This window comes from Tyto alba, unplaced genomic scaffold (assembly GCF_018691265.1).
Source record: "Tyto alba isolate M040663 unplaced genomic scaffold, T.alba_DEE_v4.0 Super-Scaffold_1, whole genome shotgun sequence".
Classification (NCBI taxonomy): Eukaryota; Metazoa; Chordata; class Aves; order Strigiformes; family Tytonidae; genus Tyto; species Tyto alba.
Genome location: NW_024881261.1, coordinates 17,236,219 through 17,258,253, shown reverse-complemented (window position 1 = coordinate 17,258,253; position 22,035 = coordinate 17,236,219). Strand labels below are relative to the sequence as shown.

The 22,035-nt window shown below is 35.3% G+C and overlaps 1 protein-coding gene across 3 annotated transcripts in view; it reads right to left on the bottom strand.

Annotated features, from left to right (window-relative positions):
- LOC104364921 (adhesion G protein-coupled receptor A3) overlaps positions 1 to 22,035 on the bottom strand; it is a 277,796-nt gene that overhangs the window by 33,193 nt on the left and 222,568 nt on the right. For 2 of the 3 annotated variants that reach the window (XM_042791300.1, XM_032994882.2), the window contains exons 13-17: positions 19,482 to 19,689; positions 18,354 to 18,562; positions 8,899 to 9,026; positions 7,863 to 7,986; positions 261 to 406 (exon numbers count right to left, since the gene is read on the bottom strand). In XM_042791300.1, coding sequence (XP_042647234.1) covers positions 261 to 406; positions 7,863 to 7,986; positions 8,899 to 9,026; positions 18,354 to 18,562; positions 19,482 to 19,689 — 815 coding nt within the window. The remainder of the gene's footprint in view (positions 1 to 260; positions 407 to 7,862; positions 7,987 to 8,898; positions 9,027 to 18,353; positions 18,563 to 19,481; positions 19,690 to 22,035) is intronic. The other variant, XM_042791301.1, reaches the window with a different exon arrangement.

The window sequence follows — 22,035 nt, the reverse complement described above, 5'->3', positions numbered from 1 at the left end:
TCAGGTAAAGGTATCTAAAGGATAAAGGAACCTAGATAATACCAGTTCCACATATTTCCATCTCCTGAGTAGAGATAAATATTTGTATACAATAAGTATTTAGATTTTTATATACACCTAAGTGACTCAATTCTGTATGGATCCTATATATAGTCTGTAAAAAGTAACAATACAGAAATAAAAGTGAAAGTTTGTTTAAAATTTATATGCTTTAGGAATACATTAAAAAAAAAAAAAAAAGTATAGCTAATATTCCATACCTCAGTAGTGGTTGCTTTGGATAAGAAGGTTGGTCACTGTTCTGGCATGGCTGAGGTTTTTTTGTGACTTGCTTATAAATATTCCTGGCAGTTACTCCAATCCATAGCATAGTAGAGAGTGTAGAATAATGTAGTACTATGCCAACCTAAAAAAAGGGTGGACAATTAAACAGGTCAGTAAGTGGATAAGTAAAACAAGAATTTTTAAAAAATCTTACTGCATAAGTGTACAAACAAACAAACATTATTTTAACTGAATTTGTCAGTGCATCATTTTTTTTTTTTTTATTCTGGTTATTTCTAATGAGGGAAAACACTTTAAAAAGCAGGGTGACTCTGTTATTTAATCTATTATAGATAATACCTGTGATATCAGACGCTATATTATGAAACCAAGACTGGTTTCCAAGAACCTGATTAATGACAACTTTTTACACCTGAATTTAAAGTGATGTGAAGCTTACTTTGTGTTGCAAGCTTTGTTAGCTTATCATGACAATACAATTTAAAGATTTATGAGAGGTCAGCATTTTTGCTTGCTATTATGCTACTATTTCCTTTCATTTTTCAGGAATATCTTGCTGTAGTTCTCTCTCAGCTGCATATAACTAAGGTTGACTTCTTGTAATGGGATCATTGTTATTTGCCTAAAACCAGATTATTTTCAGACATATTTTAAGTAATTTATAAACTTGGCCATACGATTTTTAAAATGAAATTAAAAGCTTGGCATCCTCCTTCAAAAGGAAATACAAACTCTTATTTATGTTATTATCAGTTTGTTTCCAAGAAACTGGTGTGTTTATCACTGGAAGTAAAATAAAGTACAAACACCTCTAAAATACTAAAATCTTTGTTACGTTAGTGATTGTTATTCGTTACTATGGAAACAGTAATTGGAATCTCCAATGCTTTATTACATCAACTAAGTCTCCATCTGATTATACAACATGACGTTACCTTTGAAGCAATAACCTGACATTGTGCAGTGACAAGTAAGATATTGCTATAATTGGAAAGCACATAAAGGTTTAAGGAATACAGAGAATTGCTGAATAAAGCTAACACAAATCTATTATAATGATTTATTTGAACCAGTGTTCATTTTTGCTCAACTTAAAATAACTGATGGATAAAGAAAAAAATTTCATTAATTTTGTTTTTATTTAGTAATAGAGCACAAAACTTAAAGATAGCAGCAAATAACATCAACAGAAATCCCTTTGTAATTTTCTCTGGGACTTGTCTCACACATTAGACAAGAGACTATAAAGGCTTCATAGCTTTTGTTGCTTGAGGTAAAAGAAGCAGAAATAAGAGAATAAGACAACTGTGTACCATCAGCTAGCAGATATTGCCCGTTCAGTGGCTAGGGCTGTCTGGACTTAGTTCATATGCAGCTTGCATATTCTGTAGAGACGCAGTGAATATGACTATGAGCTGGGGGGAAAGTGAAGGAGTAAGGCAGGAGGGAGAAGAGGGGGAGGAGAAAAGGGGAGAGAAAGGAGGTGAGAACCGGGAGAAAGAACTGGAAAAACTCTAGTGAATTGGTTCATCACCTCTTTGTCATTTACTTTGTCATTAGCACTGCTAATATATATTCTGTAATTATTCTACACAAAGAGTTGATAAGAATATGAACATGAGGGATGAATTCCATGTGAGAAGGTACCTGCATGTTAAATTTTGACAACATATGTCCATATTTACAGAAATGGTCATCCACTGAAGTGAATGAGATTCCTAAAATCAGTACAATAAAACAATTTTATTGAATTTTCAAGGAGGAAACTGAACTGAAAACATCATTGCTATGCCACACCCTAGTCACATTACTTTTCTTCAGTGTGCTCATATTTCAGCAATTTACTTCCTTCTGATAAACCAAATATGGACAAGAGACTGAAATGATATCATCTTCTGTACTATCTCTTTAATAATATGCCTCTTTCTCTCTCAGAAAAACCCAAACCCAACCACATCTGCATTTCTTGTTTAAAGAAAAAGAGGATATATCCTGATGATACAGGACCTCCTCGTGACTGACAGATTTGAAGGACAGTGGTGACAATCTGGAGATAAAACACATATGACACAACAAAAATGTGGAATTTTGAAAGGTGTGCTGAGCTGTTATACTAAATTCCAAAGGAAAAGGTACCCTATTCTCTGTGTGGTGATGAATTTGTTTCTCACTTCTCATCACAAAATATGTTTTCTGGACTATATCTTTTTCTCTTGTTCATCCACTAATAATAATTAGTGAAGAAATGCTTGAAAACTCAGTGTTTGAAAGTGGTAGGCTCTGCTCTCTTTCTCTTCCTTCCCTGCATCTTCACACTGACATCAGTCATACCACAGAGAAGCATCTTCCTCACTGTTGTACTTAGGGTCTGTGGTTGCATGCTCTTTTGTCCCCTTCAGTGGGACCACAACTTTATAGCTCTCTTAAGCTAGGAAGACATCCGAGGCCTATGCTAGAAATACATAAGATACCAGCTCATGACATGGGAGGGGAAGACAAAGCTCAACAGGAAGGGCAACACGACAAAGATAGTTTTGTTCAAGAACTCACTTAAGTCTCTTAGCAAATGTAAACCTTAGGTTTATGTACTAAAGGTCGAGGGTACAAATTTCTCTGCATATATCTAGTTAATTGGATTTGTGCCTCTGAAAAGCTTAAGAGACAAATAAACAGATATAAATTAAATACCCAAGTGTTCACTTAAAACTATTTTCACTATAACTTTTGTATTTTGTCTAAAATAGTGTGGGAAGGGTCAAGTTTTCCACACAGAACAAAGGTTTATGACTGAATATATTAAAGTGATGACCCTTATTTGTAAGAAGGTTTTCAACTGACAGGCAAATGGTACGAAAAGATCTGTCGGGACATATGCACTGAAGACAGCATTGTACCTAAAGCTATTTAATAATCACAGTTATATGGTGAAAATTTTCTTGTTTCCTTGGGCTCATTTTTCCCTATGTTCTTAGAACACACCTTTTTGGGAATAAGCACCAGCCTACCGAATAGACGATTATGCTTTTCTACAATAAGAAGATGCTGTCTGTATGTGCTCCTTCAAAATATTTCAGTACCTTAGAGGTAACTTAAGTTCCACACCATGTAGTTACCATGGTAATGACCAGAATACACATTTATGCAAAGCATTTTGGCACAAAAATCTCTTGATCAGTTTTAACTTGCACACAAATTTCTTTGTCATCCCCTTGTTTATAATATATTTTTTTCAGTTGTAATCATATTTCAGATAAGATTGTCCTTCTTCAGCCAGTTCTGTTTAATGGAGGATATGGATATGCACTGACATTCTTATTAAACTATTAATCCTGCATTGAAAGTGATTCTTTTCAATAAGATGAACTGATTCAGGAATTTCTCTGCAGTCTGTAACACCACTGGATGTGAACATTTCTTGATCTTAAAATATTTAGCCTTAGAACAATCCTGTGTTCCCTTCACAGGTAGAAAATTTAGAGCAAAAAGTTGAGATCCACAAAACAGGTACATGAGACCAGGAAGGACAATATTCAGCATGCACACCGAACTCCATAGCCTTCAAAGTCTTTAGCTGTCATAGGTTGCTGCTTGTAAAGTTTCTAGCCACCAATGACTAGCTCTGTTCCTGTCTCAGCAGAGCTGAACAGTGCAGCACCTTTCTCATCAAAGACCACTCAAGAGCTCTTAAAAAGCATTCTTCACTTAAGGCACACTAACTGGAAAACTTGATCACAGTACATTAATTTTACACCCCTTCTTTCAAAAAAATATATCTAGACCAGAAAGAACTGTTTTTTCCCTCCTCTTTCAATAATACTTTTGTATCTATAGCTCCTACCTGAGATGTGGCTCATAGCTCTAGGATGCCCTTAGTTTAACAGGATTCAAATCCAAATTTGGACTTCCAAGGGTATTATTGTAACTTCTAGGCTACTGGTAAGTATGGAACAGGCATCACTTTTCTTACGGAAGATTTACCGTTCTGTAGAAAGGAATTCTCAAGCAGTGTCACATATGACACTCATCAGGGAGGAGGAAGATCTGAACCTTGCCAAATTTTACACAGAAGCTTTTATTTGATAAACTATATGGGAGGTTATTGGAGTTGTGATCAGAATGATCATGCCACTTGGTGACTGGCCACTAGGATAAAAAGTTATGATTCTGTCTTACCCCCTAGCTTTTCTGTCCCCTGAATCTTGTGCCCCTAAGACTTCTTCATGCTTCAACATGTTGAACTGATGATTTCAGCCCCTAGCATCCATAGCCTCATGGCTATCATGCTCTCCTGGAAAGTAGAAGCCATGATGCTGAAATCTTTCAGATTGAGGGTACAGAATCAATGCCTCCCACACATGGAGGGTGATCCAGCTACAGTTGTTTCTCCTGTCTCATTCCTTACATGAAAGGAATAAGACTTCTTCCATCCTTTAAAGTAAAGTAATCTGAGACTAACTCTGTGAGATGGAAGTGGCTGACTACTTCACCCACTGGCTGGCTCAAGCACCTTTCTGGCTAGTGTACTAGCCCTGAATAATCCCATTCTTCTGTTCCTAACACAACCTTTGCTTTATATGAAAGATTTTGCCATAAACTCAAGACTCTGGATTCTACATCAGCAGCCAGCATTCAGTGACACCCAGAATCAGATTTGTGGGTGATCTAAACAGCCTGTACATATAACCCCATTCACACAGGAAATCTGTGAAGAAGCAATCAACTCTTCCAGACCAGCACTCTAACATGAGTTTTCTTTATAAATCATAAAGACTGCATAGCACATACGCAAATGAGACTGTCTGTACAAAATATTCTGTGAAATAGGTATGCAGGTTTAAAAGGGAGTTTTAGATTTTTAGATTCCAGATCAAAAAAAAAAAAAACAACAAAACTATCTTACCACCTCTGAAAACAGATTTTTTTTTTTTTTTTTGTGTAATTACTTTGCCTTCAAGGGGATAAAAAGGTTCTTCCAGCTCTCTACCACAGAAAGTGGGATCATTTCCATAGCATTAATTCCCCCTGCTTAAAATTATCCTGGGACAACTCATTTAGAGGGAGAAGGTGATCCAAATGAAGTTATTTAGAATCACCCTTTTTTATTAATTATGAAGGATAAAAATTAACTCAGTCTATTATTTCTCTTGGGTACAGATGTTGCAGTGAAATTTGTGTGAAAGTTTGGGGGACAATTTCAGTAAGAAAGGTGGAGGTTGATTAGCTTTGACACCACATTTCAGTGATCAGGACAGAAAATGCTTGCACTTGAAATCTTCCCCTATGCACTCAGGAAACAAAAAGTGCAAATTACATTGCTGCAGGGTGAAGCTGTGTTTTGAATTGTAGCAGATGGAAAGATACCTGTGCTATAGCAACACATGGAGTATAACTCCATGGTGCTACACATGGAGTATAACTAATATTTTAGTGCTGCTTGAAGCAGTAATATCTTCACAAATATATTTTTAAACCTTATTATCAGTTTTTTTCCAGAACTGAAAAAAAAAAAGAAAAAAAAAAGAGAAAGAGACAAAACTTAGACTTGAGGGACACACAAGCCCAAAACAGCTACATAAATATACCTTTCATTAGGCTAAGTGATTTAAAGAATTGCTATATTCCATACACAGGAGAAAAGGAGTGCTGTCCACCCCACCACTGCTTACAGAAGCCTTGGGAAATGTTCAAATATGTGAGCTTCTCGGGGAACCATTAGTAGGTCTGACCTCTTTAATCCTAGCTTTGGCAACCTGAATTCAGAGTAATCCTCTCAAGGTTATCACAGGAGACAGGCACTGGAACTCACAGAAGTTTGAAAGTGGAGTACAGTTTTCTGTGAGTGAACATTTGTTCAGCTTCTGTTACCAGCATCCACTAGCCCTACCAAATTACATCAGACAATTCCTACCAGGAACCAGAGGATTGTGTGTGTTTTGTGTGTTCTGTATCTTTCATATATTTTAACTGTTGATGATACTCTCTGTTGATACAGCATGGTGTCAGGTAAATAAATAACTTTATGAAACTGGTTAGAAGGTATATGTGAATGGATCCATTCAGTTTCTCCAAGTGTGCATGTTTCTCAGCATCTCAGGATCTGGCCCTATACCATAGTAAGAGACAGCTGTCACTGATAATGCATTTTATGAAGATACCCATGTAGTTTATGCAATACTTGTAACAGATTATTAATAACTCATTTATCTCAATCAATTTTTCATTATCACTGTTAATACTGAATTGTTACCATGCAATCTGCAAAGTAAATAACCAGACAATGATTGCAACAACAGATGGTCATTTGTGATCGTGTAATTACACGACCGATGCTGCCCTACAAACTAATTTGCTACCCTCACTTGCAAACTGCAGATAGAGACAATGGTAAGTGATATTTCAATTTGCTAGAACTCACAGATTAATTATGACACAATACACTAGATATTGTGAGATACTTATCTCAGAATAATCTAGTGGACAACTATGTCATTTAAATGAATACCATACAATATACATAAGTAGACTTCGCATGTAGAACATTACAGGTGCTTACAGATCTACGTGTGCTGTTTATTGATGGTCATGCACAAGTATACTTAAAAGGCTTCCAAAGCACCTCTCTGAAAATTAGAGTGATAACTCACACTAGTTATGCAAGTTTTGCAGTGACTCTGATGTTGGCTGTTAACTCTTGCTGTTTACACCCATTCAAGCCAATTAGAAGAACCAGATTTGCGACAGGCAAAATATCTGGGAGAATGTTGGCTTAATAAAGTGCTTTACTACAGGTAAATACCAACAACATTCATGAGATCTGGAGCACTTCTAAAAATCTGAGAGGAAGAAATATTTAAGACAAACAAATTGCAACAAGCCCCCATTAGGCATTACAGAAGATAACTGAAATGATTCTCTTTATGCACCGTACATAGTCAGCTTCTATATTCAGAGCAGCTGAAGCCATGGCCTCTCTGCAGATCTCATGGTACTATATCCTCAGAGAGGATGAAGCAAGAGATGTGAAATAGTCCAGCAGTGAAAACAGGGGTCCATAAGTGTACTAGTCTGCTTTGTCTCCTTACCTTGAGTTGTAATTAAAAGACATAATCATACTATAAACATTAGGCTGCCCAAGCATTCTTTAGGGATCACCCAGTGAAGCCAGGGCCACCCTTAGGCAAGTGGCATATGTATTACAAAAATGCAGCATTAAATTTAGTTCTACACATTCAATCCAAAGATCAGAAAGGACAGAAATATTTGGGAATCATAGTTTTCAACTATCCCGTAGAACAGAAAAATATTATGATTTTCAGGGATTTTTATTAAATAAGGAAATAGGAGCTGCAGAGAAGTTAATGCATTCATCAGCCTCTCACAGAAACTCAGGTGACAGCAAAAAACTTAACAGTCGCAGTGCTGGCCTTTAAAAGGCATGCTTATAATGATTACTTATTCTAAAGAACTTAAGATCCAGGAACAATATATGAAAAGAAAGAGAACTATCAATATTCTGTTAAAAGATACAGTTTCAGGTTTTCATTCTATTAGTAAGAATTACTAAGGCAGATACTTACAGCTTGACATATAATTGGATATTTAATGCGATTGATTCCACCAGCAAAAACAGCAAACGTAAGAGCAGTATGAAAACAAAAGTTGAGAAGCATGTGCCATCCTTTTCTACTTATTCTGATTGTGCTGTTGAAAAATCACATTTTAAAATTAGAAAACAACATATTTATTATGAAAATTATGATTTGGAAAAAATCCTTAATATGATAGAATTAAATTATCTGATTCTTGAATACCTATTTAGCAACCAATCTATAGGAAAAAGTCTGATTTATACAGAATTGAAATCAATGTCAAAAAAGTAAGATCAATGGTAAAAATTGTAAAGAGTCTACTGACTTAAAAGTCTCCTCCATCAATTCAAGCATTTAAAGTAGTGTAATAAAAGCAAAAGGCTTATTGCATAGCTTCAGATATGCAGAACTTTAACAAGACATCTCTAAAAGATTAGATGGAAGCTGAAGATCAGAAGTCATTGCATTAAGTTCACTTAATTAATATTTAGCAGCTTCTACAGTACAATACACTCCTACTCTTTTAAATTGCTAATGGTCTTTAACACAAGTATGTAGTTAAAATGGCATTTATATAAATCTTTCATATAAAGGAAAACACAATTTTTCTAAACCTAAGAAGATTTAGAAGTCAAAGAAAGTTTATTTTATCCAATGATAGTTACCAGTCTCAACCAAACTCGGACTTAGAATGCGCTACTGCCAGTGTAGCTGTCCAGAGTGCTGCTTGATAGGAATTTGCCAGAAAGCAATTTGGTAGTGCTCATGGTTTTATACTGAATTGTCAAGTTAGGAACAGTGTGTAGACCATTTAGATATACATCTCAGGAAAGATACAGCTTGAGAAATGTTGACGTAACCTTTTTTTTTTTTTATTTCTTGGGTGTAAACCACATTGCTGATATGACTATCCAACAGTTACTCTGATCGTTTTAATTTACCTTTTCAGTGAGGGTTAGAAAAATTAAAGTACCTCAGGATAATGCTGACCATTTAACACAAGTGCTTAAAATTGAATTCCTACCTGTGATGGACAATGTAGGTGATAATGGAAGCAAACAGGCACAACAACATAACTGCAGTACATGCATATACCACAGGGTGCAGAAACTCCCCTGGGTACTGGGGGAAAGACAGCACTGTCTTAAAATCCTATGGAGAAAGCAAAATGATTTAACATTGTTAGGCATGTGTGAAACTGAGACTTCATTTCAATACGTCCTGTTGCTTCTAGCTGTTCCCTTTCAAGATCAGCAAAATAAGATTATGAACTTTTAATGTAGATATAGTTCATGAATTTACAGTAATATCAGACTGCTCTTTCCTCATCTGCATACACTTTGCGAGACAGCAATTAACCTTTTTGTACAAGCAGACATATCCTAATTAAAAAAAAAAAAAAAGTCTGAAAAAATCCACAGGACGTTACATCTTCCAGGGATAAGCAATACCTGTTTCTTCTGATAACATGAACTTCATGCGTGTATTTTGCTAGGATCTTAAGTACAAAACATCAAATTACCATAAAGGTCTCTAAATGGCATATACATGGATGCAGAACCGCCACTCAAAGAAACAAAAGCCATGAGAATACATCCAAAATATTGACTGACTCGCTCCTATATTCAAATATAATTCCCAGTTGATACACCTCCTCTGACCCAGTGATCTTCACACTTAGTTGCAAGTATTCTACACTACCTATATCAATTCAAAAGCAGCTTGACAGCTATATTAACAGCAAAGATCCATGGGTTCCTTTTGGACCTTCTAGTGCTACTGACACAATTCTTCATGAAAATCATAATGAAAAACTATTAATATATTTGTAAAATGAACCATATCAAATTACCATTCTAAATTACTGGATCTCATAAGTAAGAAATAATATGAGAGCTAAATCTGCAGGTGTGATGGATGGAAAGCAAAAGGAGCCCATTACAGAAAATGGTATGTCTTCAGACTATCTGAATTAAACCAAAGATTAGAGGTTCACTGTATTATATTAAGCTACTTCTGTTTGTGACACTACATATCTGTAAACAAGTACTATAAATTGGACACATAAACTATCACGTAAGTGCAAACAAAGTGTCTTCATGCCAGTTTCCATGTGTGGTGGCACTAACTGTGAACACACAAATGAATATACATCCCAGCACAGAAAAAGCTAAAATCTGAAAAAGTACTAAATATGACAATCCAGAAAACTGTAACACTGAAAATACTGGCATACATTTAAAAGTCTTTTTTCTTATTTGTCAGTTTTAGGTTCCCCTGGATGAAGATTCAATACATTATTTTCCTAAGTTGAAATCTCCCCTTTGGAGACTGGGACTGTAATACTAATATGTTTTAAAAATTGCATTTGCATGAAGAGAGCTGATTTCCAACACCATTATTTATGTATATGAACTTGCTCATGTACAGGCAGCTAATGTTCATGAGTATATGCAATTATTAAATCAGGGGGAAAGGTACTGTTCCATTTACCTTCCAGAAAGATTCTTAGAAGTAACAGATGCCCTAGTGGTCATTACTTTTCTTCATACTAGCTTTAAAGTTCCTAAATTTGATTGTATCAGTTTCTCCAATTGCATATTAATGTCAGTTCTAAAACAGAACAGCTTACAACATATATAAAAAAGTCCATAAAAATGAACAAATAACTTATGAACAAGATGGCAAATATATGTCATCAGACCCCATTTCTCTTCAAGTACTTCCTCAGCTCATGTGGGTACCTCAGTTAAATCTGCTCAGTCACTAATTGTCCCACACAGAAGTCCTCTCCCAGCCCTGCTCAGTTCTCGAATACCAAAAGTCAGAGGTGGAGTCACTTGTCATAGAGGTACTCTTATGGTGTCTCCTAACATCTCTTGCTACTCTTCCCTCAACCACAAGTGGAATAAAAGAGGAAAAGAGCTCTGTCTTTTGATGTGGTAGCTTTTTAACGTGACAGACTCATGCTCCTGAAGCCTTATTTTGATTTTATTTATTTATTTATTTATTTATTTTAGTATGCATGAATATACATTCAGGATATACTGAATTCACAATTTCAAATAATTATTTAACAGTCTACTGGTTCAGAAGAGCCACTGAATCTCCACTCAAACACCGTTTCTTTGATCTTATTTTCTCCCATGTTTTTATTTGCATCATCTCCCCGTTAATTCTTTTACAAAGTGAATTTCTTGAGGTAGACTATTACTTACCAGAAATGCACAGTACAATCTTAGCTCATATTACTAGACTAGTAATGTAAATACCATACAATTTAAACAGAAATACTCTGCTGAAAATGATAAAATATTTACTTCTAGCTCTTACTGATACAATCATATTTTGGTACCAATAGTATACTTTGTCATAATTTATGTACACACTTGTTTCATTTCTGTGCATTAAGAAAACTGTTACTGTAACTAACATAGTAGTAACAGTGCAGTTATTTAAAGAAATAAATATCTTGGATATTTCTGAAAAAAAAAAAAAGAAAAACAAAACCAAAAAAAACAACTCTGAAAAGTTAACAAAGTTGTGAAAAAAGAAAACCAGTGAAGCTACACATTTATGTAGCAACAAATTAAACTGATTTTACTTGAGGTAGCATCATTCAGTGTACTAAAGAACTAGCTTGCTTTTAATAGTGTAAATGCAAGGATCAACCAATAACTATGTTTGAACATCAGTATAAAAGCAAAGGCTGTATGTCCTATAGGAATAGAACCATTTTGCCTGCAGAAGAATCAAGAACAATCAGCATCTTAAAGCTAATTCAATTTTATAATATTAATTTCTTATTATTATCTCTTTTCTAATCTTGTACAGTAAATAAGGGGTAAAACTTTTGAGTATCATAATGCATTACTGCCAATGTAGAATATCCTTTTAAAGAGTTTTGTATGTTGAAATCTGATTTCATTATAGATATACCATAAACTTATCTTGTCTGCTTTCTGATGATAATTAAACCTTATTGATCTGTCAACCTCCCCTAAGTAATCCTTTAAGGAAGATAGCATGAAGAAAACAAAGTTATTTTTTTAATGCTCTACGCAAAGCATCATAATTGTACGTTACATTTTAAAAAGGTGGTCTTGATTTTATTTCCAAGAGGAGATTCAAATGACGATGGTATTGAAAAATGGCAGGAATTATCTTCAGGAAAATGAATACACACAAGACTTTGACCATTACAAACTGCTATCTACAACTACAAGGCCAGTAAAATGTTGTCTAATGAGAATTTGTCATCCATTCACCCTTATAAGAAGGTGTGAAACCAGCTTCTTTCAGCTATAAATGCCATATATATGGCACAATACAAATTAGTGATGGAAATTAGTGACAGAAAAGATTTTTTATCAGCTATTTCATCCAACAATCAGAATTATAAAAATATCAGATTGGAAATGGGACTGTTTCACTTTTACTTGAGACTTCATTCCAAAAATCGACTGAAACAGACACATCTCTACTGGGCAGTTAAAACTGAATATGAAAGTATAAAGAGGTATAGACAAATTACATACCAAAGCCAGCCTTGAGACATCTCATAGTAGATGCTAGGAAAGCTGAGGGGAAGATATAGTGAACTAACACTAAATATCTGGTACTTTAACAAAATTACAGCTGCTAAGAACAGTCTAGTTTGTGTTGTAAATTTTTGTAATCCATCTACTTACACTGTTAAATTAAACGTTTATTTTTAATATATTGCTTGTAATAGTATAACATTAGAAAGTATATTCTAACTGTTTTCTGTGTTTAAAGCCAGACAGCTGAAATTGCATTTCCTGAGGAAGTGATATCCAAGCACCAGAGACTTAGAAATACAAGTGCATTTGAACAATCACTTTATGGTAAGATTTAGATTCCTATTTGTATTTAGATTCCTCCCAATTAAACAGAACAAAACCAAAAAATAGGTGCCAAATACTACGATGTTTAGGAGCACCAGAATATGGACATTATCCCTAGAGTTGGGTCTCTATGGAGAGCCGAAAACACTGCAATGAACATTGAGTAGAGCAGTTGATGCGCTGGAGGGAAGGACTGCTCTTTGGCAGGATCTCAACAGGCTGGAGAAATGGGTTTATAAGGAAACTCATGAAGTTCAATGAAGAGAAATAAAAAGTTTCCCATCTCTGGGACAGAGGAACCCTGACAGCAGTATAGGCTAGGGAGCAACATACTGGAAAAAAACTTTGCAGAAAAGGATCAGAGGGCCCTGGTGGACAATAAATTGAAAGCAAGGCAGTGGTGAGCCCTTGTGCCACATAAGGTGAGCCACATATTGGGCCATATTAACAAGAGTGCAGGCAGCAGGCTGAGGGAAGTGATTATTCCCTTCTATTCACTACTTGTGAGACCAAGACTTGACTAGTGTGTCCAGTTTGGGGCACTTCAGTACAAGAAAGACATTGATGAATTGGAATGAGCCCAGTAGAAGCCACCAAGACAATACGATGGCTCAAGACCTAGATTCTAGGTCTTTGACTTACATCTATCTCCCAAGAGTTGGCCCATTCTACTGAGCTCCTTTATAGTCTGGATCCCCTTATCCTCTGGCTGAAGCTGCACCACGAGAATGCAAGATGCATTAACCCAGTAGAAAGCAACAGCAAATAAAAAGAAAGAGCTTGTGACAGAGGCTTGATTTATAATTAAGTTAGTGCATTTTGAAGGAGAAAAGCTTGGATTTTTGTTCCCAGTACCAAGCCAGTTTATGCCAAAAAAAAAAAAAAAAAAAAAAGTTAAGTGTAATTTAATAAAAAGTAGATGAAATCCAAGGAGAAAGGAATAAAAGACAGATCTTGATTTTATTAGTACTCTAATGCCAAGGCTTTATGCAAAAAATTGTCACATTCAGGAATATGCTGAAAATCCCAATCATTTCTGGGAAGATGGACTCAATACTGTCCATATGGGCTAAGCATTGTCTGTTGGGCAAGCAGTACATACCAGCTGAAGACTTAGGTGAAGAGTATGTGTCTCCTTGCCAGGCCTCTGAATGACAGCAGATTTGAGAAATATATGTCTTCACATTGGGAAGCATATACACACATGCAAAGAAATCTAATTCCAGGGAATTTTGCAGTTCCCATTACAACAAATGTTAATTTTGCAGATAGCAGGTAAACTTTCTGGATCACTTTCATAGTCTTTGTTGCTTAAACTCTGCTAAGGTCTATTCTATAGGTGTAAAAGTAGGTGTTTAAACAACAAAAAATTGACAAGCTCATTCTGAAAGCTCTCTTGATAAGTAGTCTGATTTTTCAAAGTACTGAACCACATCTCCACAGCCTGTTATGAGAAAACCCTGTGTTCTCTATGGGGAAAATGTCAAATACTGTAATTATGTCAACCTTCTAAATGACATCTCTGTAATACTTCCCCGACTCATGAATTAATTTCTCAAAAGGCTTAGACAGCCTGTTTAATTTGGAGAAGATCTGAAACATGGAAGTCGAGAACTTCACAAATAGGCCTAAGAAATTCTACAATTGTCTCCAGTCACACCAAAAATATTGGAAACAGCTTTTGCGGTACTGTGATCCTACCAATTTGGAAAGACTTACAAGATTCAGGGAATGATTGTAAAACAACAGAAGAAAAATCCTGTAACTCTTAGCATGATCCATTCCTAGTATTTTGCCTCTCAATTTCTCGTTCACACAGTTTTCCAAGGTTAGCTTCCAGAATACTTTCAAATTTGCTCTGTTTTTGTCAGCGCAGTCTCCTCAGCCCTTATTATCTCCAACAGCCATCCACTGAATGTATGCTACTTTTCCAAATAATGATTCCTTACACTCAAAGAAAAGAAAAAAAAATACAACAAAACCCTCACCTATGTCGTGTGGAATAATGAGACACATTGTGACAAAACAGGAAGGGAGTTGTTCATGATTTTATGTTCATTTAACCTATCTTCAGGATTACAGTTAAAAATGCTAGCAATATTTCTTGATACATTTTATGTTAATTGAGAAGTAGCATGCTTAGATTTAAGAATTTTACTAGTGTTTCGTTGGCAGATTTGAGGAAATTACTATTGACAAATCAGTCTGAGGGGGAAAAGGAAATGCTGTATACAATTACAGTAATATCCATCACTACTGAATTGACATTCTGTTGTAAGAAAAATGAAAGGAAGACAAAGGACAACATATGCCAAAACATATTTAGCAAATTTTGAAATTCAATATTGTTGTTGGATATTTTTATATCCTGAAGAGTTTTTACTCAGATATACTATGGCTACAGGGCACTAGATGGGTCATAACATACATAAATATTGTCCTGAAAAATTAAAATATTGATTTACAGCTTGGTTCACAAAAGAGCACAAATACATAGTGTTTATAGAACAAATACTTATAATTAGGTATGTCAAAACTTCAGAATACGTAAGTTCATAATTTTACTCTAAAACAGAAAATTATATTGCAGAGGTTCATAGTTCAAGACCCTAGAGGGCTTTGGCCATCTTCAAAAGAAACTAGAGTATGACTGTCTCTTCCTCCTAGAGATAACAGAAGAAAAGACAAAATAGGAGACTGGTCTAAACAGACTATATGAAGGGAAAGGCAGGAATATAACTCAGGAGTTTAATTCATAGTATTTTACTCTCACCCCTAGGACATACTATTTAACCACTCTATTATGTATGACACTATTATTTTAATTCCTTTCACTGGCCCAACCGAGAGCAGAGTGAAAGCATGAAAGCTTGTGAAGGAAGGAGCTTGTACCTCCCTTCCAACCCAACCTCAAAACTGTACTCTCTCTCTCTCATTGACATTACTTGAACAATGTCACAGAGAGAAATCAAATGGCTCTACATGAATCCTCTCACTTGAAGTATGCTCATGCTTATTAATTATCAATCATAGTTGATAAATCCTTGATTGCTGCTTTTCTAAAAATGGTCTCTACAAAACCTTTATTTTAATGCTTTTATGGTATATAGGCAGAAACAACTTTTATAAAAGCAGTTCAGGGAACTTTGTCTTATTATCTAAAAAGATGACAAATCAGAATATGTGCTGTTTTAGCTATAAAATGGACATTTGGATTAACTAAGACTTCTATTTCATCTTGTTCCACAGCAGGATATACATTATTCTGATGGTAATGTAAACCTTCATCACTGTTGCTTTATTGCTGCTCTTCAGTTTACAGCTGCTACTTCAGTTTTCTGCTGTTACCCAAAACATAATAATCAATTATGAATTTTTATGGTTTAATAGATTAGAGAATTATAGGTTAATAACATGTATCATGATACAGTAGCTAATTTAATTGGCTACATACCATATGCTACCTATTTTGTATTTGTTGTCAGTTTGTTAGTATTTTAAAATATATTAGGCACTCAGGTGTGAATTAAGAAGATACACATAGGCACTTTATATTGTTCATATTATAAATTAATAGCTAAGCAGAACAGTGAAATATTTTTCATTTCTGGCATGAGAGTTGAACATCCCAGAAAAGCATATCTATCAAATAATCCCTGACTTTATGCCACAAAACGCCATTTAAGAAATAACACTTGAATGAAAATGGTTGCAGACAATGAAGCTACAAAAGTTTTCCAATAGCTGTTTAGAAAGACAGCTGTTGGAAGACATATTTGTGTGTGTATATATGTATTAAAATGATTTAGGCATCTTTTTTCTTAAAAGTGACTGCGAAACAAGCTAAGGAACATATCACATTGTTTACTACCATATCAATTGCAAAGCAAAGGTGAGTCTAAGATTCTCTTTTCTTGTCTTGAACAGATAAAAATGGAAGATGCAGACAGGAAAAAAAGCAAAGTTGAATTACTATAACAAATCAAACACAAAACCTAAACCAGAATTACATGCCAGACTCAAAAGCTGCAGTAAAATGTGCCTCAATTGCCTTTACAGTTGTAGAAAAAACAATCTGTTATCTCTTATCAAAAACAAATGCGCATTTGTCTTTACAAACCAAAAATTAATTGTAGCCCTTGTGTCAGTTTTTGCAAACCAAATGAAACCATGAAATTGGTTGTTTGCAAACAATTCGTTAACATTTAGTAACTACTCAAAGTTTAACAAGAACAGGCTGAACCCAAGCATTTGAAGGAGGAGGAAGCCATTTTGGGTGTGGCACCTGCAAAGTCAACAGGTGCTTTCCTTAATGAATTTAGAAAAACATCCTCAAAGCAAAACTGTGTTTCACATTTGGGGAAACAAGTGGCTGGGGAAAGGGAAGAACTCATAGAAGCTGTAGAAAATTAGGTATATTTCATGTGTTCAAATCTTAGGAACAGCTCTTAAATTCTGAACAATCCTGGAATGGATGAAAAAATGTTCAAGTAACTCTGAGGGAAATCAGTTCTTACAAAGTGGACGATAATATCTGCATTTAACTCGTGGATGCCACAGCCTTGTGCTATGATTGGCTGCCATCTGGGCTCCATCTGACAGCAGCAGATTGGTATTCTCTGCACACGTCCTCTCAATTCCTGTCGCCTATGTTTGCTGTCCCTTACACATACACACAATACATTATTTACTCAACTATAAACATTTCTGTAATGTACACAAGCAGCATCTACAGTACAATCATGCACTAGCATTGAGGATCAATCTGGTATTAATAGTACACATCTGGCTAGTCTTTTTACAACCAGTTTATAATAAATATTTTTAACGGTGTAAACATTTTCTCACTTATATATATTAGAAACATCTAATTTTTTGTTTGCTTTCCTTTATTCCCTGAACAGTAACAGGTCATTATTGCATGCATAATTTTTTTGATTTCATGAAGATAACTTTCTGTTAAGCAGGATAGTTAAATAACTGCAATGGGAACAGCAAGTGTGACTGAGAACAGACCAAAGCAGGCTGATGTGTTAGCACTGCACAGAAATATTTTTCTTCTCGAACAGCAATTTTGTAAGGAGGCTATCAGCATCGGTATACAAACTAAAACTCCTACAGAATCAACAAGGACAGCACTGTCCATACTTAAAAGAGAAGATGTTATTCCTCTCCATGTATTAAATGATTCAACATTGCGGTATGCCTGCAACTAATTAGTATGATCAACACAGTGCAGGGCAGGAACAAAAGCAGACCAGCCTCTGAGATGTGCTGATGTAAAAGCACACTGAAATATACATTTTTAAACCATGTCCTATAATTTATAACCATTACATACTAATAGTTCCTTGATGGAACTTTCATTTGTAAGACTGAATTTAATGTCATTCCTGATTAGGCCTGTGTCTGGATATTAAAACTGACCACCAGGTTTATTCACTTACCAGCAGTTAAATAACTTACTTTCTTTAAGACTGTCTTATACTAAACATTACAGAAAACAGAAGGTCAGTTATTGAGAAATAAGAATGATACAGATGCATGTAAAAAGAACATACATGTATGGCAAAAGAGAGAGAGAAATATATTTGCTAAGTCATATACTTACCATTAGCACTGCAAAGTTACTGAAGTGTGTACTCTGAATGGTGGTAATATTGCCTGCAGAACTAATTATGTGGCACCCTTCTCCCCACCAGCCTCCATGTCCATCTAGAAGGTCAAAATCCCAGAAGGCTGCAATGGGGTCTATACCTCGTGCAAAGTGCCTCAACCCTATAGTAAGAGGGCTGGTGAGGTTTCCAAAACTGCACCCATCTGCAAAAACAACAAACTGAATCAGAGCAATGGAGTGGAAAACCCTTTATTGAGGAATGCTGTGTAAAAAGATCAGATACGCTAAACTATGGGGGAAAAAAGAAATAGACATATACCCTTACTGGTCAAAATGAAAGGTAGTGCTCACATTCAAAAAAGTTTGCAATAGTATAAATAAATTTGAACATTTCAGTCCCATAATGTGTTCAAAAGATCTAATAATCCTTCACAAAGCAGGTTTTTTTTTTTGTTTCAGATTCTTCAGTTACGACCAGTGTTACACTATTGCCCATGTAACTGCAGAAACCACTCAGTTTCATTGTATGATTAATAGCTGAGACAATTCTGCACTTTGAAAGTCACGTTTAAACATTTTAAAAATGTTAATAGAAATGAGACCACTATTCAGTATCAAATAAAATCAGCAAAATTGCATAGGTGAATAATTAATCAAAATAATGACTCACTAGCACATACAATATATCACGTTTAGACAAAAGCCTTTAACAACACCCGTTTTACGTCCACTGTATCAGAAAGTATACTGTTGAGTATTGATACATGCAACAGGGCACTACTCCCACTCCAAAAGCTTTATTTTTATCAGTGTCTAAGATGTTAACATTGCAGTTTTCATTGTAAAGAGTAAAACAAGGTTCTTTCCTATAGCACCATGCTTTAAGAAACAAGCATCTGTAACAACACTGTCGACAAACAGTAGTCCAAAATTTGTATTCTAGTCATAAAGCAAGTGCATTTCTTTATTTGCAGGATAATTTGAATAAAATAATGCAGATAGGAACAATTGCAAACATTTGTGCTAAAGAAAGAGACTATTTTCAGTCTCTCTCCTCTATTTTCTACACAATCAAGTATACCGTAGCTTTTAGATTAAAGGAAATAATGCATAACTCCTCACCTATTTTAGCAAAAACAGCTGGTGTGGCAACCGTCCTACGTTTCCCATCATCTGCAAGATTTGATGAGTTTCCTGTGCTAGGAAAGAGTTTTCCATTCCGAAAGACAATAAACTGTAGCTTGCAAGTGGAGTTATCAACAGATTGCCAGGCTGAAGACTGAGAGAAGACAGACTGTGGCAAATGAACTGAAGCTACTGCTACAGCATTCTGTACAATGAGAAAAAAAAAGAAACATTTAAAATGCAAATCACAACAGGGTTGCTTTCATGATGTTTTAAACTCCTGTACAAGAAATGTATGCTGCCTTCCTTTTCCAACAGACTGGAAGCAACCAAAGCAGCACGAGCTGTAACCATGGGAATAGGATCGGTACAGTGCATATTAAAAGGGAAAACGTTTTGATTGAATGTGAGAGTCTATATGGTCAAGCTCCCTGCTGCAGAGGTGAGAATGGTTCTTACCGTGCCTGCTAGAGGGTCCATCAACACTGCAGATCTGATTTAAAGAGACAACCTCTACAGGTTTTCTCCTTCACTTAAAACAGAATCAGACAACTTACATTAAAAAATTTCTCCAAAAGGTTACTTAAAGACTATAAAAATAATTTTATTAATACAAAAATTTACATCAGCAGAGAACTGCAAGTGCAATAAATAACAAATTTTATGAATATGCTTTTCTTGCTTCATATAAGGAAAATCAGTTAACTCCATGTTTTAGTAATGTAGGAATAAAAAATATTACAAGCATCAATGTAAAAGAAGAAAACAAGATATCACTAGGAGAAAATGAATGAAGACTGTCAGATCACTGTAATGGCTTTGAGTTGTGAGTGTGTTATACACCCTTTTACAAGCAGATAATTCCCTTACAGCAGAGCTATAAAATACACCAAATATTATGTTGAGGACTTTACTCATCAAGCATTTTTTTCCTGCCAAAGTAGCAAACTAATCATTAAAGACTGAGATATTTACAAGAAAAAAAAACAAATGATGAGCAATGGGAAAATAAACAGGGAGTCTGTCCTGAGCTTTGAAGTGAAAAGTGTATATATTTAAAAACAAACAAACTACAAAATGTTCTAATTTGCATTTCCCCAAAGGGCAAAGTATAGCTTCTGTGCACATAATTTACATAGATTATCACACAGTTTACTCATAGCACATGTGCACTACCTCTTTGAGAAGTAAAACAATAATCTTCACACTCATGTAAACAAACATGACATCAATATATGTCCATGAGCTGGGAGAAAAATACACGTGAGAGATAAAAGGTACAGAGATCAGCAAGCTAAAATGAATATGAGAAGCATCTAGTGACATCATGATAAATATGAGAAAAAAGAATGAGTAGTCTGTGATGTACTTGGGATGCTTAAATAAACAGATAAAGGCTTCTGTACAATTTTCTCTTCATTACCTTGTATAGTTTGTTAAGGCTTTGTGATTTTAACAATAAACCCACCAAAAATTCATTTTTAAAATAAGTATTCAATCTCTTTAACACTGAATGATGTCACTTATTAAAAATACTCAGGAAAAATAGAGCAAATAGCAACAGGACTTTTCTACATTAGATTTTCAAATTACTATGAAGGCTTTAATTGGAATTAACTAAGCTAAACATCAAGCACTTGTCCTTAGATTGTTTCCACTGCGTAATTCAGTAGAGCTGTCATAATGGGCTTTATCTCATGGTTCTGAAAAAGACATATTTTACTCTATGATATCCCAAAGTATCTGTATATACTGAACCTCTGATGAAACCATTTTGGCCATAAACTTGTTATCAATAAGTATGTACAGAAATTTTTAGAAGTGTCATTTATCAAACCCCAGATCACTGTTGAGGACTTATCTGGAGATGTACAGAAGTGTAAGAGAAGTCAGAGTGTGATTAACTTTATATTGGATTTTTATTATTATTCTGTGCTGGAAAAAGCAATAACAATCACATATTAAATTACACTAATTACTTATTATAGACAGAGAAAGCTAGAAGCATCTGAATAAGCTTATGATAATGAAACCAACAGCTAAAGGCACTGGGATAAGCAACAATGTGCTATGGCTTGACAAAAGCAGTCCTACACAAGCCAGAGAAAACAATGCGTTTATAGCACTTTTGCTAAGAGGGGAAATTGTCTAATTCATTGTGGTTCTCTAACTTCTTCTCCATTGGGATATACTGCTACCAATGGGAAAAAGTAATAATGTAGACAAAGCTTGGCTGTGAGACTGGGGAGGTGCAGAGAAGAGGCTGCACACTTCTGAAGCATAGAGAGCTGATGTGCAGGTCTCATGACAGGTTGCACAGCTGGGGAAAGACCAAGGTGATGTCCACCCCTCACCTCCTCACTATCAACCTGTCTCTGCCCCCATGGAGACCCTTCACTACATAGCATAAAAGAAAGGAACTCAATCACAGTGCCCTGTCATACCCACAGACTATAGCTTTGCCTCACCGGGCAAAGTAAAACGCAGTGAAGAAAAGCTGTACACAGCCTACTGATGGATTTAGTGTGGACTGGTTCCACTCCTCAGGCTG